The sequence below is a fragment of the Sphaeroforma arctica genome, assembly GCF_001186125.1.
Source record: "Sphaeroforma arctica JP610 unplaced genomic scaffold supercont1.978, whole genome shotgun sequence".
NCBI classification, from domain to species: Eukaryota; class Ichthyosporea; order Ichthyophonida; genus Sphaeroforma; species Sphaeroforma arctica.
The window spans coordinates 13988-27680 of record NW_014039580.1 but is presented as its reverse complement, the minus strand read 5'-3'; the positions used below and the strand labels follow the sequence as shown (position 1 = coordinate 27680).

The following is a 13693-nucleotide window of genomic DNA, read 5'->3' as shown; positions in this document are numbered from 1 at the left end:
CGTACTTGTATGTAGTCGTGGTGTGAATACTTATATATATATTATATATATATATATATATATATATATATATGTATATATTTATAATTATATCGAGTATTCAGACGCGTGTGAGTATCCGTACGCTCATCCATTACAGTGTCTACAACATCCTCTCTCCTATCCAGTGGTATCACCTGTTACCACTGTACATATACACTCAATACACACTAACCTTCACCCTCTCACCTCTTACAGTGTCTGCAACACCCGTACTTCTCGTCTCCCCCTGCACCCACCCCACCCGCTTATCTGCCTGGCGCTGACACAGAGGCTGCGCTCAGAGAAGAAGGAAAGGCCCACCAACTGCAGCAGCACGCACATGATCACACACAACAACTGGCACAGGGGGATAAGCGGCAAGGATCACCGGCAGATGATGGTGAGCGATGCATTGCGCACCTCTGTGGGTGTATGTGTGTTTATGTATTTGTGTTGGTTTGTTTGTGTTTATGTATTTGTGCGTATTTTTTTGTGTACGTGTGTTTATGTAAGTGTGTTTGTTTGTTTGTGTGCGTGTGTTTTTGTGTGTGCGTGTTTGTTTGTGTGTGTGTGCGTGTTTGTGTGTGTGTGCGTGTTTGTTTGTGTGTACGTGTTTGTTTGTGTGTGTGTGTTTATGATGTGTGTTTGTTTGTTTGTGTGTGCGTGCTTGTTTGTGTGTGTGTGTTTATGCATATGTGATTGTTTTTGTGTGTGCGTGTGTTTGTGTGTGTGCGTGTTTGTGTGTGTGCGTGTGTAGGGTGTAAGTGAGTGTCTCATACAGTCCAATCCGCGTATTGCGTAGCCATCGTTCATATCGGATATTCTTTAACTGACAGACGCACACGTTAAATCCCGAACACACTTGCCTATGCACTGTGGTTCCCTCAGATATGACTCCATCTCAGCCTTCGGGTGTTGTCATCTTAAATGTACACATGACCTATGACACGGTGTCTTATCTATCTATAGTACTCATATGCTACTGTATTTGTTGGTGTCATATATATCTACCTGTACTCGTTGGTGTCCTATTTATGTATAGTACTCAGATGCTACTGTAATCGTTGGTGTCCTATCTATCTATAGTACTTAAATGCTACTGTAATCGTTGTTGCATCTACTCTCCACAGAACCGCCTGCGAAACGATTGAAGGAGTGAAACGGTAGACGTTCCTGACGACGCGCAACGCAAAATTCGCACTTTGGTAATGACCCTTACAGACGAGCCGGTTGCTACATATGTTCGTATACGCGATAACATACGATCGCCATGCTTTTAATACCTATAACCCTGAGCTCGGATCTTAAATGTATCAGGACTTGCGTCCTAACACTGAGGGATGAATGAATGCGCACAAACGCTAGCCATGCCCGACGAATAGCAGACAGCGCGATATATAGAAACACTGACACTCCGAAACATCAAAACTCTGCCTGTACTTTGCAATCGCACAAACTGCCCTGGAAAGTCAGGCAATGACTCTTGGACCAGTCCAGTGATAGTACAATACCATCCCTCACTGAGGTCGATTGGAAGGAAACTAGCCGTACAAAAGCATTCGTGTGTCGCCCGAACACATTCCTAATTGAACGCTCGTGTATGTGGATGAATCAACAAGTGTGTCATGTCTGGCTGCGTACGACTGCGAGGAGGGCTTCTGAGCGGCACAGGCGTCTGCCACGTTACACGTAGCTGTACTGAGCATGTCCTGACCAAAATGGGTAGGGGACCTAGGTGACTGACGCGGCAATATAGCTTTGAGGTGATATTGTTGTTATTGCGGCTGATACGGAGGCAGTTCAGCGGACTGTCAAAGAATTTCCACACATTGCCAATGTGTGCGAATAATTCTGACAGTGTTTAGTGCCTTGCCGGAAGCTGTATCACGTCTTGTGCTACTGTTTTTTTCTACTTTGAGGTCGAGCGGCATGATCAGAATTACAGGAGCGTGCTGAGGATACTGTACTACAATCCAAGTCGCGTACGTACGAGGTGAAGAATAATCTAAAACTTAGGTAGCGTTCACTTCCCTCGACATATGTTAACCAATCGCGAAGCCCGACCAAACTTTATTTAATATACTAACATAGAGTTACTACTTGCTAGTCTGATAAGAACAAAGGTATCGAGTACATAGAGTCTTGAGCCTTAACCCACCTTCCGCTTATGGAATGACATGACATTCTCCGTATACACGCCAGCCATACTATACAATTGTAAAAAACTTCGGAGTTGTTCAACATCAAATAAAGACGACAAGCCTTTTGTGTGACAAGTCATTGGCATCACACCGTAATCAGTGCAATCATTATAGTAGGTGTAACAAAAACAAGCCGAATCGCCAATATTGATCAGAACTGCAGCAGTGAGTGACCGGCCAAAAAGTTAAAAAAACACCCACACGACAGTATTTCCCGCCTTCCTTCGCACGCCGCGGGACAATACATTGTTTGTTATCTCACGCATTTATTTGTCGATTTTTTTTATAAAAAAACAAAAAAAACAGGCTGGAAAAATTGAAAACAAATCGTGGGTTGTTATGGACTTGGCTTATGTTTTACTCATGACTCCTTGAGTTAAGAAGACTTTTGCTTTTTTGGTTTTGTTTTAGTAAAACCTAACTGACTTTGAATCAAATTGAGAGTCTGCGACGAAACTTTGAAAGTGTGCGTCCTACGGACGATAGTCCGTTCACTTTCTTTCTTCTCTATAGGTTCATGAGTGTGTGCAGTATTTACTATTTAGTCCACAGTGCATTGCTAAGATCAATCCGTTAATAGTATACAGAATATAGAAACGAAATTCTCAAATTTGCACTCAACATGTAAACCTAAATTATTACGAAATGGACTATAAGACAGATATTGACCAATGAATATCTTGTATACAAAACCTGACGGGCGGGTCCGCCGGGTTTAAGACAAATTGAAGGCTATATACAGAATAAAGGTTTAGCGGAAACGTTTACTTATTGGAAACGTTAAAACGGGAAACTGAATGAGGTTAGGTGCATTGCTGCCATCACTGCCATCAGGGCCATGACGCCATGTTTCAATTTGAATTTGACTATTTGTGTACTGTTTCACAGTGCCAAGGGCACGCGGTCACGCGAATCTCTGCACACAAAAAGCATGAATATTCCAGATTTCAAGATAAACGTATCACTATCCAGTACCGAGTATTCACATGTGCCAAATATAACCTTTTTTATTTAAAAAAGTGGACATCAAGTGAATCACACCGTGAGAATTATAAATATTATATAAAAAGAGCCTCTTTTATTTTAAACTTATTATAAAAAAATTAGGGTTTTAGGGTTTTAGCTTAGGCCTATGCTCTACGTCAACGACACGCGAAACATGGCAATCCGTCGAAAACTGGCTTCACAGCAATCATTCAAACACAGCAATTCAAACAAACACACATAACCTTACTACTAGCTATATGTAACCTAGGTGTAATAGTACTGTAAACAGTCGTTTAGATAGTTAGTTAGCATTAATTTGCATTAGTTAGCATGTCAGGCAATCCATTAGAAGTAGGGAACTCTTCACCGGATACGGTAAGGCGTAACCAACATAGGAATCAACATTCCTACTCCAGGATATTACCTGCATTGCATGAACATGCGCATGCACAGAATATCGAGCATAAGAATTTCGATACTTCGAATAATGTTTTAGACAACAAGATTTAATGGATTTCTTCAAGGGGATGCAATCGCAACAATCGGCATTTCACGATAGTTACATACCAGCAGACGATAGTTATGCTAGAGCTGACTACAACGTTAAAAGATGGGATCCTATATATTACACACCATCATAAAACAACGGTCAGCGATATAATGCCGAGAAGTATCAGTCCTACACAGATAGACACACCGCACACAGATGAAGCATCTCAATCTCGAAGTACAACGAATGGAGCAACCAATTCACATACATAGTTAACAAAGCGTAATGTAATAAGTAGATCATAATGCACCCTATAAGCCTATTTAACCCTACAACCCAGGATGTTTTCAAAAAAATATTATAAAAGTTGTATGTTTTCAAAACAAAATTTGAAAAATTGGTTTTTTGAAATAAATATGTGGCATTTTGAAACTTATGAGTGTCTGTTTCGGATCGGTTTTACTCATTTCTGTGCTATTCATTCTGGCTTCATATCTAAATGACCAGAGTATATCCAAAAGATAAAAATAGAATAAAAAATAATTTCCTGATTTTTAAGGGACAAAAGCTATGTCGAAAATCACTGACAAAGCAAAGAATACTGAATATAGAGGGAACTCTCTGCTACTCTAGAGAGTAGAGAGAGAGTAGTAGGAAAGTAGACTGAGAGGAAGAGTCTCATTTGTATCCTGGAACTCCAGGACTCAACAGGAGTCAGGAGATAAAAGAAACAAGAAAAATTTAGGAATCATTTACCACAGGAGCTTACTCACTGCACTCCTCTGGTCTGCTGGTTAGACCTCAGAAGTTCAGAGAGTCAGAGACGCATTAGTGGATTGAGAGAACTGAGGGACTGATACTGGCTGAGATCTTTACTCCTCCTGAATCCTTATCAGCCAATTTTCCGTTTTGGTTTCTAAAGAAATATCAAAAGTTGAACGAAAACGCACACGCTAGCTGGGAAAAAAATACATATTTTTACTATTTACCTGGGAGGCTGTGAGGGCGTGAGGCTGTATCAAAATTTAAAAAAAGACTAAACCAACACGCTATTTTTCATGACCCTCTGAAGTCTGAGAGTATATGATAAATGACAAAATGTTCCACGGATCCTTTTTTTTGTCCACTTTTGAAATATACATTCAACGTTTAAAACGTTTATTGGATCTCTATTCTACGTTGCAACGTAAAACGTTAAGAGTTCACCTCTGAAACCTGAGTCAGACGGTCAGGAGTCAGGACTTCAGAAGTGCAGAAGTTCAGAAGTTCAGAAGTTCAAGACTTCAGGCCTTATTTACATTATGAGGCCTCATCTGAGTCATCAGCCCTCATTCTGTGAGGCTTGGGGAGTTGGACTCTGAGGACAATATTTACATTTTTACGGGCTTGAGCAGTAGAAACCGTATATTTGAGGTGCTCCTAAATGGGGTCCACCCCCCCTCCCCCCTCGGATTTTGGACTGAATGCCTGAAGTTCAAGAATCGAGACCAGCAATCAACCCTAATTTAAGTCTCCAGTCTCCACCTAAGCTCATTACGTAATGTGGGTACAGAATATAATAGTTTTAACGGAAAACCGTTTGAGGTTAGGTCTCCACTGGCAATTCTGAATTCTCCGTAGACTGAAAATTTTATGAGAATCGTTGAAAATTGAATAGAATGAGAGAGTGCTAAAAATGGTTTGATTTAGCGAATAAAACCCGCTTTACTACTCTATTGTATAATCAGTAAAATACTTGCTCTGAACGTTCAACAAACACATTCTCTAGATTCCTTTCGACTCGCTCAGTACTCATTTTATTGTACTCACTTATTCATGCTCTTTTCTGAGTTTCTGTCCCTGCCCTCAGTGTCCTGGCCTCTGGGGCGGGAGTCTCAGGCTCTCTGCTCTCTCTGAGTATGGTGTCTTACTGTCTTTGGTCATTGGTGGGAGTTTGTCTGTTTGAAGTGTACTCAGTACTCACTACTACTCTAGAGAGAGTAGTATATTACAAATACTTTTTTTTAAATAAAAACGTTTTGTTGTCGAATATATTCACGGCCCTCTGGATAGGGTCTCGAGAGGAAATCAAGGTTTCTCTCTACAACATCGAAAATTTAGCAGTGACCTAAATCCAGAGGGCCGTGATATTTTGATATTTGATAGCTACAATAAGCTTTGACATTAGTCCTCTGAAAGAGAGAAATCTAACGAGAGTGGACACTAAACGAGGCTTTTTAACGTGATTTTACTACATATAGGTTGTAGTACTTCTATTGTAGCTACAGTACTAGTCACAACTCACAAGTCACACGGGTTCACGACACTTCTACAGTACGTATTTTGTACGCTCTATAAATAATATGCAACACTGATTTAGCAGCCTTTATATTCTTGCGCATTTCCTCGGTGGTCATAGACTCGTAGCTAGTTATTAGCTACAGCTGTGATGTTTATACACTAGTGCCAGGGCAGTCAGGCTTCAAGAGGCTTCAAGGCAAATATTATATATAAAAAACAAACAAAGACTGTTTGGTAATTGGTATGTAAGTATGTACATAATCTGTAAATCTGTACGTACGAATTAAAAAATATATAAAAAACAATCGGCTTGACGCATATGCCACCTAACTATATCTGCCAAAATATGGGCGACTACCTGATAAATGAAATGAACTTTTGCAGTTTTGGATCCGGTCCAATGCATATTTAAAAATAATATTTTGAAATTGTCGTTTTAGAAAAACCAAAATAAATACGGTATACGTAAAACTTATATAATTGAGCGCTTTATCGTAAAAAGTAGTATTTACGTTCTCAGCTATCTAGCTTGTCGTCGTTATGAGGCCTGTATGCAAAGACCGACTATATTACAATATGAACTAAATACAATAGTGTTTCTTTTCTACTCATCTCTACTCGATAGAGTAGAGAGACTGAGAGAGCCAGTCAGACAAAGTCACAGTTTGAACTTTTTATCCTATAAAAAACGGGGGAAAATAGTATTTGAAATTATTTCTGAAGATAAATAGTGTCTGCCAGTCTGCCGGTCTGCCGGTCTGCCGGTCTGCCGGCTCTCCTGTGGCCTGTGGGAATAATTTTGAAGAGTATTTATAGACTAATGACTCGAATAGTATTTCCAAAAAAAAAATGGATGTTTGAACTGTTTTCAGACAACCTATCCATGTACTATGGGGACACGATTTTAACGAAGTAAACCTATTAAATTAACCTAACTCACTAAATCCGGATTTGGATATAGTTCCAATATATTTTAGTAGACTTTTTTGAAAAACATTTCAAAAGAATTTTGCGAAGGCGCCGTTGATAGGCTCTAATGGATCATGCAGTGAAGCATTGATGTATGATTAGGATTGTGCACTTTTCGACCGTGCCATAGGTCTTTGGATTTCCAGGTCACATATTAGCAGTTTGAACCTTCCAAGGGTTCTTATATACAAAATATGTAAGTGTTATAAGTACAGAACCCATCATTATGGCCTAGATGGCTTTTTATACTTGCTTAAAATCGCCATTCATGTGGGTGCCTGTCAATCAATGACCTCCATTTGGTGTGCGTATTCAAATATATAGCTTTTTTATGGTTTTCAGACCTTCTTTATACTTACATGTCCATAATTAAACTATAATAGTGTGATTTTAATCGTTTGTGGGTGAATATGTAGTGAATTTTGACAAAAAGGTCAGGAATTGAGATTCATGTGCAATTGACTGAACGGCACATCAAATGCTCGATTTTAGCAGCTGTAGGTTGTATTACCGTTATAAGAATGCATATACGATCTTTTTTGGACAAAAATTGTACGTGACAACATTGAAACTTTACTAATTATGTATATTTCGACGCAATAATCGCGTTTTGGAGGGTGTTCTACTCGTACTACGAACTTGACGTCTTCGCAGATCATAATATTGCAAAAAAAAAAAAATTGAATAAATAGAAATCCGGATTTAGCTAACCCGGAACGCTTCGTTAATACCATCCCGATTTTATTCCCTTCTTGGTAGATGGATGGGTGTTGAAACTTTGAATTTCCATTTGGGGTATTTTTTTTTAAATGAGTTCTGAATCCACTAGACCAGCTGACTCCTGAGTGTACTGACTCCTCACATTTTTATAAATAAATATAAAACAATACATTCAATTTTACTTATGGACCTATGGTGTACTTGTGCTCTTTTTCTAAAACTATAATTATAAATTAAAAACATAACAAAATAAATCAATAAGAATATATTTAAATAAAAGTTGAACGTTTTGCGTATACTTTTTAATATATAAACGTTGCAACGTTTTATGCTAATTTATAGCCTGAAAATTTTCATAATTCGGCCTGGATTGATACACCTATTTCTATAATTTGGCCACGAAAGGCAACACCGACCAATGAAAAATGAAGTACCTAAAAGATTGCTTTCAATAAAAATATGAAAAACGAATTTATTATCAGCGATGGCCGATGTGTCATCAACTGTCAATTTTAGCAACTGACCGACACATATAGATTGGCGGGCTTAATGTGGCGCCCAGAAACAGGTCTGCCTATCTGACCTGGAGAATGACCCGTTCGTTGTGGGATGTGGCCATGTGGGGCCTTGGGCGATAGGGGGTGGCGTGGAAGGGGATATAAATTTTACTCTACACTGTCTACACTCTACAGTCAACAAGTGAGTCAACTCTGCACTCTACAGATTAAATCTATTAGGCAGTCAATATCATTATCTCTGAGGAGTGAATAACCATATTTATAAATATATTCTTATGTTTTGTATTTGTTTGTTTGTTGGTTTTTGTTTTTTGTTTTTTTTGTTTTTTTAAATATACTCAAAATATCAAAAGTACAAAAATACTCTATAGACAATAGTCCATACTCCCATTTATTTTTTAAATACTCATTTCTATATATACTCTGAATACTAGAGAGAGAGTCATAGACTCATAGAGGCTTCTATAACGACGTTCATACTTCATAGGCAATTTTAGGGCTCCACAGCTTCACTTTAGAAAGTGGGGTTTTTTTTCTTCGGTTTGTAACTGTATGAGTTTCTCCTGATATTTCACCTTTGTTACACATATTTTATGTGATATATCAGGAGTTTGATCGCCGACAATTGTCACAAAACAGAACGAAGTGTTACACGGCTATAAAATTTTAGTAAATTCACCATGTCCAAACCCGTGACTAGTGGTTCGTGTATTTCACTCAAAACTGCTGTCGGTATGCCCGTCTGTGCGACTATCGAACATTCAAAACCTGCTTCCAAACCCATAAGCAGACTTATGCGAACACTTAGTGCCCCTTCTTCTGTCAGTTCACGAAAATTCAAATGCAGAGATATGCCTGCAGCCGGTTCCAAATCAAATAGAGATGTATCAAAACTAGGTGACCTTTCAGAGAGTACCAGCAATATTGACAAAGTTTTGAACGACGAATTTGAGTTTGACACATGGCAATCGCATCTGGGACGAGGTGCTATTGAGAGCTGCACCACAATATTGCCAATACTAGAAGACTGTGAACGAACCTCAGATAAAGAACTGGGACAGGAGTTAAAGGAGTGCGATCGAGTCCCAGAGAACAATCTGAGAAGAATGTCAGCTCCCAATCTTATCCGATTTGTCAGAAAATCTCTCAGAAAGACTTTCCACAGTAATTATCATGAAGTTGGTCACACAACTCTTTGTGAAGGAGAAGAAACGACGTTCAAACACTTCAAACCTATACATCCAAAGCGCCAGAACGTGTTATCTACCACTGCGTGTGGCGTTGAGGAACAGCAGCCGGGGTTGCTAGAGTTACTGACCTCAACGGACTACCGAGGCAATTTGCTGCGACAGCGGCTACTCAAGTACTCGCGGGAACAATACTGCGAAGAGAATTTGTTATTTTTGCAAGATTTTCTCAACCTGAGTGAGGCAAGTATTAACGGTGATGTCAGTTCCAAAAGTCAACATTTGCTAGATACCTATATAAAGGATGCCGCCATTTCGCAGATCAATATTTCCGGCTCGATGCGGCAGGCAGCAATCACATCAGCCGAAAAGGGCGAAGTTTCAGCGCTCAGTGAATCGCTAGCACAAATAGCCCAACAAACCACAAGGAACTTCAGCATTGGAGTGTACAAGCCATTTTTGAACAGCTTAAATTACAGATCGAGCCTTTATCATATTGAGAATTAATTATCCGCACCCGACATTTTAAGATTCCCTATATGTCCAAAAAATAAATATATATATATATATATCTGGAATTCATAAATAAGCTTGTAAACCGGCCTTCCTCGTCTTTTAAAGAATAAATGCTACCACCATTGTATGTTGAGAAAGTATACGCGCACTCGTGAATATACTGTTCGTATTGGAGAAGTCTGAATCATCTGTGGTGGCTTCTTTACATGGATTGCTTGTAGCAACCTCCGTGTGTCCAGCAGTAAAATTGTCTATTATTGCACGCTCGAGTCGTATAAACATAAATTAAGAAAGAAGATAACAGTGACGGAAATTACTCGTCTGGACTCTAAATATCACCTATCTGTTCATCTCGTATTCATGAGTCACATCGTACATTTCATCAATAAATGTTTTGGCAATACTTATATGATATTAAAAAGTCTCGGCAGCCATGGACAACGCCTGGAAGGTAATTTCATGCTGGATCACAACAGTATGTTTGAAATACTCTTAGGTAGATATCACAGACGAACCATCCGCATGAAGGTCGGAATATGACGTTTAGCGAATAGGAATTGTTACACACGCCATGTGGGCACAAATTGGCAGGTACACACGACTATCTCGATTGGAAACACAGCAGCAAAGGTGAATGGAGAAAGGCCTCTAGCTCAAAAAAAAATCGGCCATTCTCATTCATTTCAAGTGTAAATAGTTTTTATTATAGTGGCTTGATATCTGGAGGGTTCGGAATGCAATTAACGCCACAATAGAGATCGACCTCTCTTTGCAAAGTAACTTATATGACAGAGGTATAATAGATTTACTTGAGGATTGATGGAACGGTGCCCGTTACTAGCCGACCATTATGACAATCTTGATATATGCAACAGCTTGTATTATCGGGGGCCTATAAACAAAAATGCTATTAGTCTCAATTGTTTTTTTCATCATTATTCTTGAATACAGACAAATCATCAGAACACTTAACTATGTGATATTTAGTGTTATTACACGTACCGAGGTCGGGTCAGCATTGTGCCGAGTCCGTTTCCTACAACATACGATGGTATTCACCAATTGTATAAGGATTGTCTCCAATTCAAGCACTGCACAATAATATATATGTTGAGGAACATGCGAAAAAAAAATCTGAAGATAATATATTTTGAGGAATAGGCGATAAGAAACCCCAGGATAATATATATGCCGAGGATTAGGCGATCAGAAACAAAAAAATATCATACGTGCTGAGGACTAGATAAGAAACCCCAGGATAATATATATGCTGAGGATTAGGCGATCAAAAAAAAATTTATCCTACGTGCTGAGGATTAGGCGATAAGAACCCCTAAGATAATAAATATGCTGAGGAACAGGTGATAAGAACAAAAAATAACATATATGCTGAGGAACAGACGATACAAGAAACTCTAAGATAATATGTATGCTGACGAACAGGAGATAAGAAACCCCAAGATAATAAATATGCTGAGGAACAGGCGATAAAACCCCAAGATATTGTATACGCTTAGGAACAGGTTATAAGAAACCCCAAGATAATGTACATACTGATTGAACAGGCGATAAAAACCCCAAAGATAATATATATATGCTGAGGAACAGGCGATAAGACACCCTAAGATAATATATGCTTAGGAACAGGTGGTAAGAAACAAAAAAAATCATATATGCTGAGGAACAGACGATATAAGAAACTCTAAGACAATATATATGCTGACGAACAGGCGATAAGAAACCCCAAGATAATGTATATGCTGAGGAACAGATTATAAGAAACTCACAGACATCTAGAGAATAGGTCACATATTGGCGAGAAAGAGTTGTCTCAAAGGGTAAACAACAATTGATTTCCACTTCATTCCAATAGGAATATTCTACACCTAGTATTCTTTAATATTCATATTGAGCAAACTGCTCTTTTTTGTATACAAAACATGTTATTCTCTAGAACAAGGACTCGCTTGCTAGACTCAATCAAATTCGGAATAGCTCAGAGCAGATCTACTGAAAGTTCAACAGCTCCACATCGAAGATGAGTGTGGCGGCTGGTGGGATTACACCAGGGATACCACCTGGGCCATAGGCATGTCCAGACGCGCAGATAAGGATCGCTTGCTCACTGAGAATTGTGACCAAATTTGATGCTGTGAGTGAAGGCATGGGCGTGGAGTGACACAAGACAATATTATCAAATACATGCTATACGAAGTCGCGTGGGCCTACTTAATGAATCTGGTGGTTGTCACGAATATAAATAAACATGTGTGTGTGTTAAAATGATATGTATTAGGTTTCTGCCGGGCGAAGTTCTCGGAACAATGCGCCGAGCGTACCCACGTAGACTCTCGCCAGAGTCTCGGATGTATTGAGGATAGTAGATACACGCCTGTACACGGCCGTACGTACACTAAGACCAAACACAGTGCAGCGCATAATGACTTAACAAGTGAACATACCCCTTCTTCATGGTAACGACGCCCTCTGCATGGATCCACATCCAGCACAATCGGGTTAGACCAGCAGCGAAAATGTGGCGGTTGAGAGGAGAAAGTTAGAAGTACGTCACATGCATTCAAGACATACTAGTGCATTGTTTACACGTTCAATGTGCTACGTTTATTGTCGGTGTATAGCCGACGCGCAGAGCCTCGCAGCTGCTCACTCTTGAATAGGGCGACTGGAGATTTGTGTTTGATTAGACCTAGCACGCCCCGGTATGAGATATATCCGAACTAGCAAAGGCAAGAGTGATACGCGCATCAATTGATAATACGCCTTTCAATGGCACGATCATTTAATTCTACGGTAGAAAATAAAAACATCAAATGCGCGGAAAACTGCCAACTGAGTGTATATGCATCAAGGACAGGTGTGACGAACTTCAATAGATACCGAGTGCTGAACTCCGAAGATGTTCACAAATGTTGTTCATAAGAAACCTATCAAGCAATACAAGATAGGATATCTTGGCAATTCGATATGACAAAAAGGTATATTTGCGGCCTAAAAGAGCTCAACGGGAACACACATCTGATCGATTCAGCGCGACATATATATTGTGCACTTCCTCCGGAAACTTGGTTCCTTATTAGTATCAACTAGCTATGCCTATATACACCACGAGAACTACATACCGTCCCAGCCCTTGATGACTTGTCCTACTCCCACCTGGAATCTGAAGGTGCGTTGCTTGGTTCTACTAGAATCGAACACCTTACCATTGGTCAGAGAACCAGTGTAGTGCATCTCACACTGTACAGTTAAAAAACCCCATCGAAATTAATAATTAGTACTGACCAAGCGTCAGACTGAGATAAAGTGAAAAAATTGCCAAAACAACCCAAAAAATGAAAGAACATGTACATATTTGTATATATATTGCTCGTGTATAGCAATGCGAATTAATATACCTTTATATCTATATATCGATATATCTGCATATCTTTATATCTATAAATATATATACATATATATACATAAATAATTACACATATAGATACAAATACCAATACAAATACACCCACATCTATATATATATAAATATATATAGATAAGGTGTTGATATACATATATACATATCAAGATATCAATACATATATATATGTATATGTGTATACATTGAAAAGAAAGAGAGAGAGATATATATATATATATATATAGCAATGTATAAATGCATTGATATACATGTGTGAAATATAGATATATAGTGATATATATATATATATATATATATATATATATATATATATTATATATTATATNTATATNTNTATNTAATNTATATATATATATATATTA

At 38.7% G+C, this 13693-nt stretch overlaps 2 protein-coding genes across 2 annotated transcripts in view; one reads left to right on the top strand and one right to left on the bottom strand.

The window, feature by feature from the left end:
- Positions 1 to 8712: 8712 nt before the first annotated feature.
- On the top strand, positions 8713 to 9925 carry SARC_09526 (hypothetical protein). The gene has a single exon (XM_014296459.1). The coding sequence runs from the start codon at positions 8867 to 8869 to the stop codon at positions 9878 to 9880; it is 1014 nt and encodes a 337-aa protein (XP_014151934.1). The 5' UTR covers positions 8713 to 8866; the 3' UTR covers positions 9881 to 9925.
- A 1596-nt stretch (positions 9926 to 11521) lies between these two features.
- Positions 11522 to 13693, bottom strand: part of SARC_09525 (hypothetical protein) — a 2735-nt gene continuing 563 nt past the window's right edge. Inside the window, exons 2-4 of the mRNA XM_014296458.1 lie at positions 13030 to 13147; positions 12352 to 12376; positions 11522 to 12014 (exon numbers count right to left, since the gene is read on the bottom strand). Of these exons, the coding sequence (XP_014151933.1) occupies positions 11897 to 12014; positions 12352 to 12376; positions 13030 to 13147 (261 nt within the window). The 3' untranslated portion in view covers positions 11522 to 11896. The remainder of the gene's footprint in view (positions 12015 to 12351; positions 12377 to 13029; positions 13148 to 13693) is intronic.

What these genes read in the sequence shown, in the direction of transcription:
- SARC_09526 (XM_014296459.1), top strand. Translation starts at nt 8,867, where the DNA reads ATGTCCAAACCCGTGACTAGTGGTTCGTGTATTTCACTCAAAACTGCT.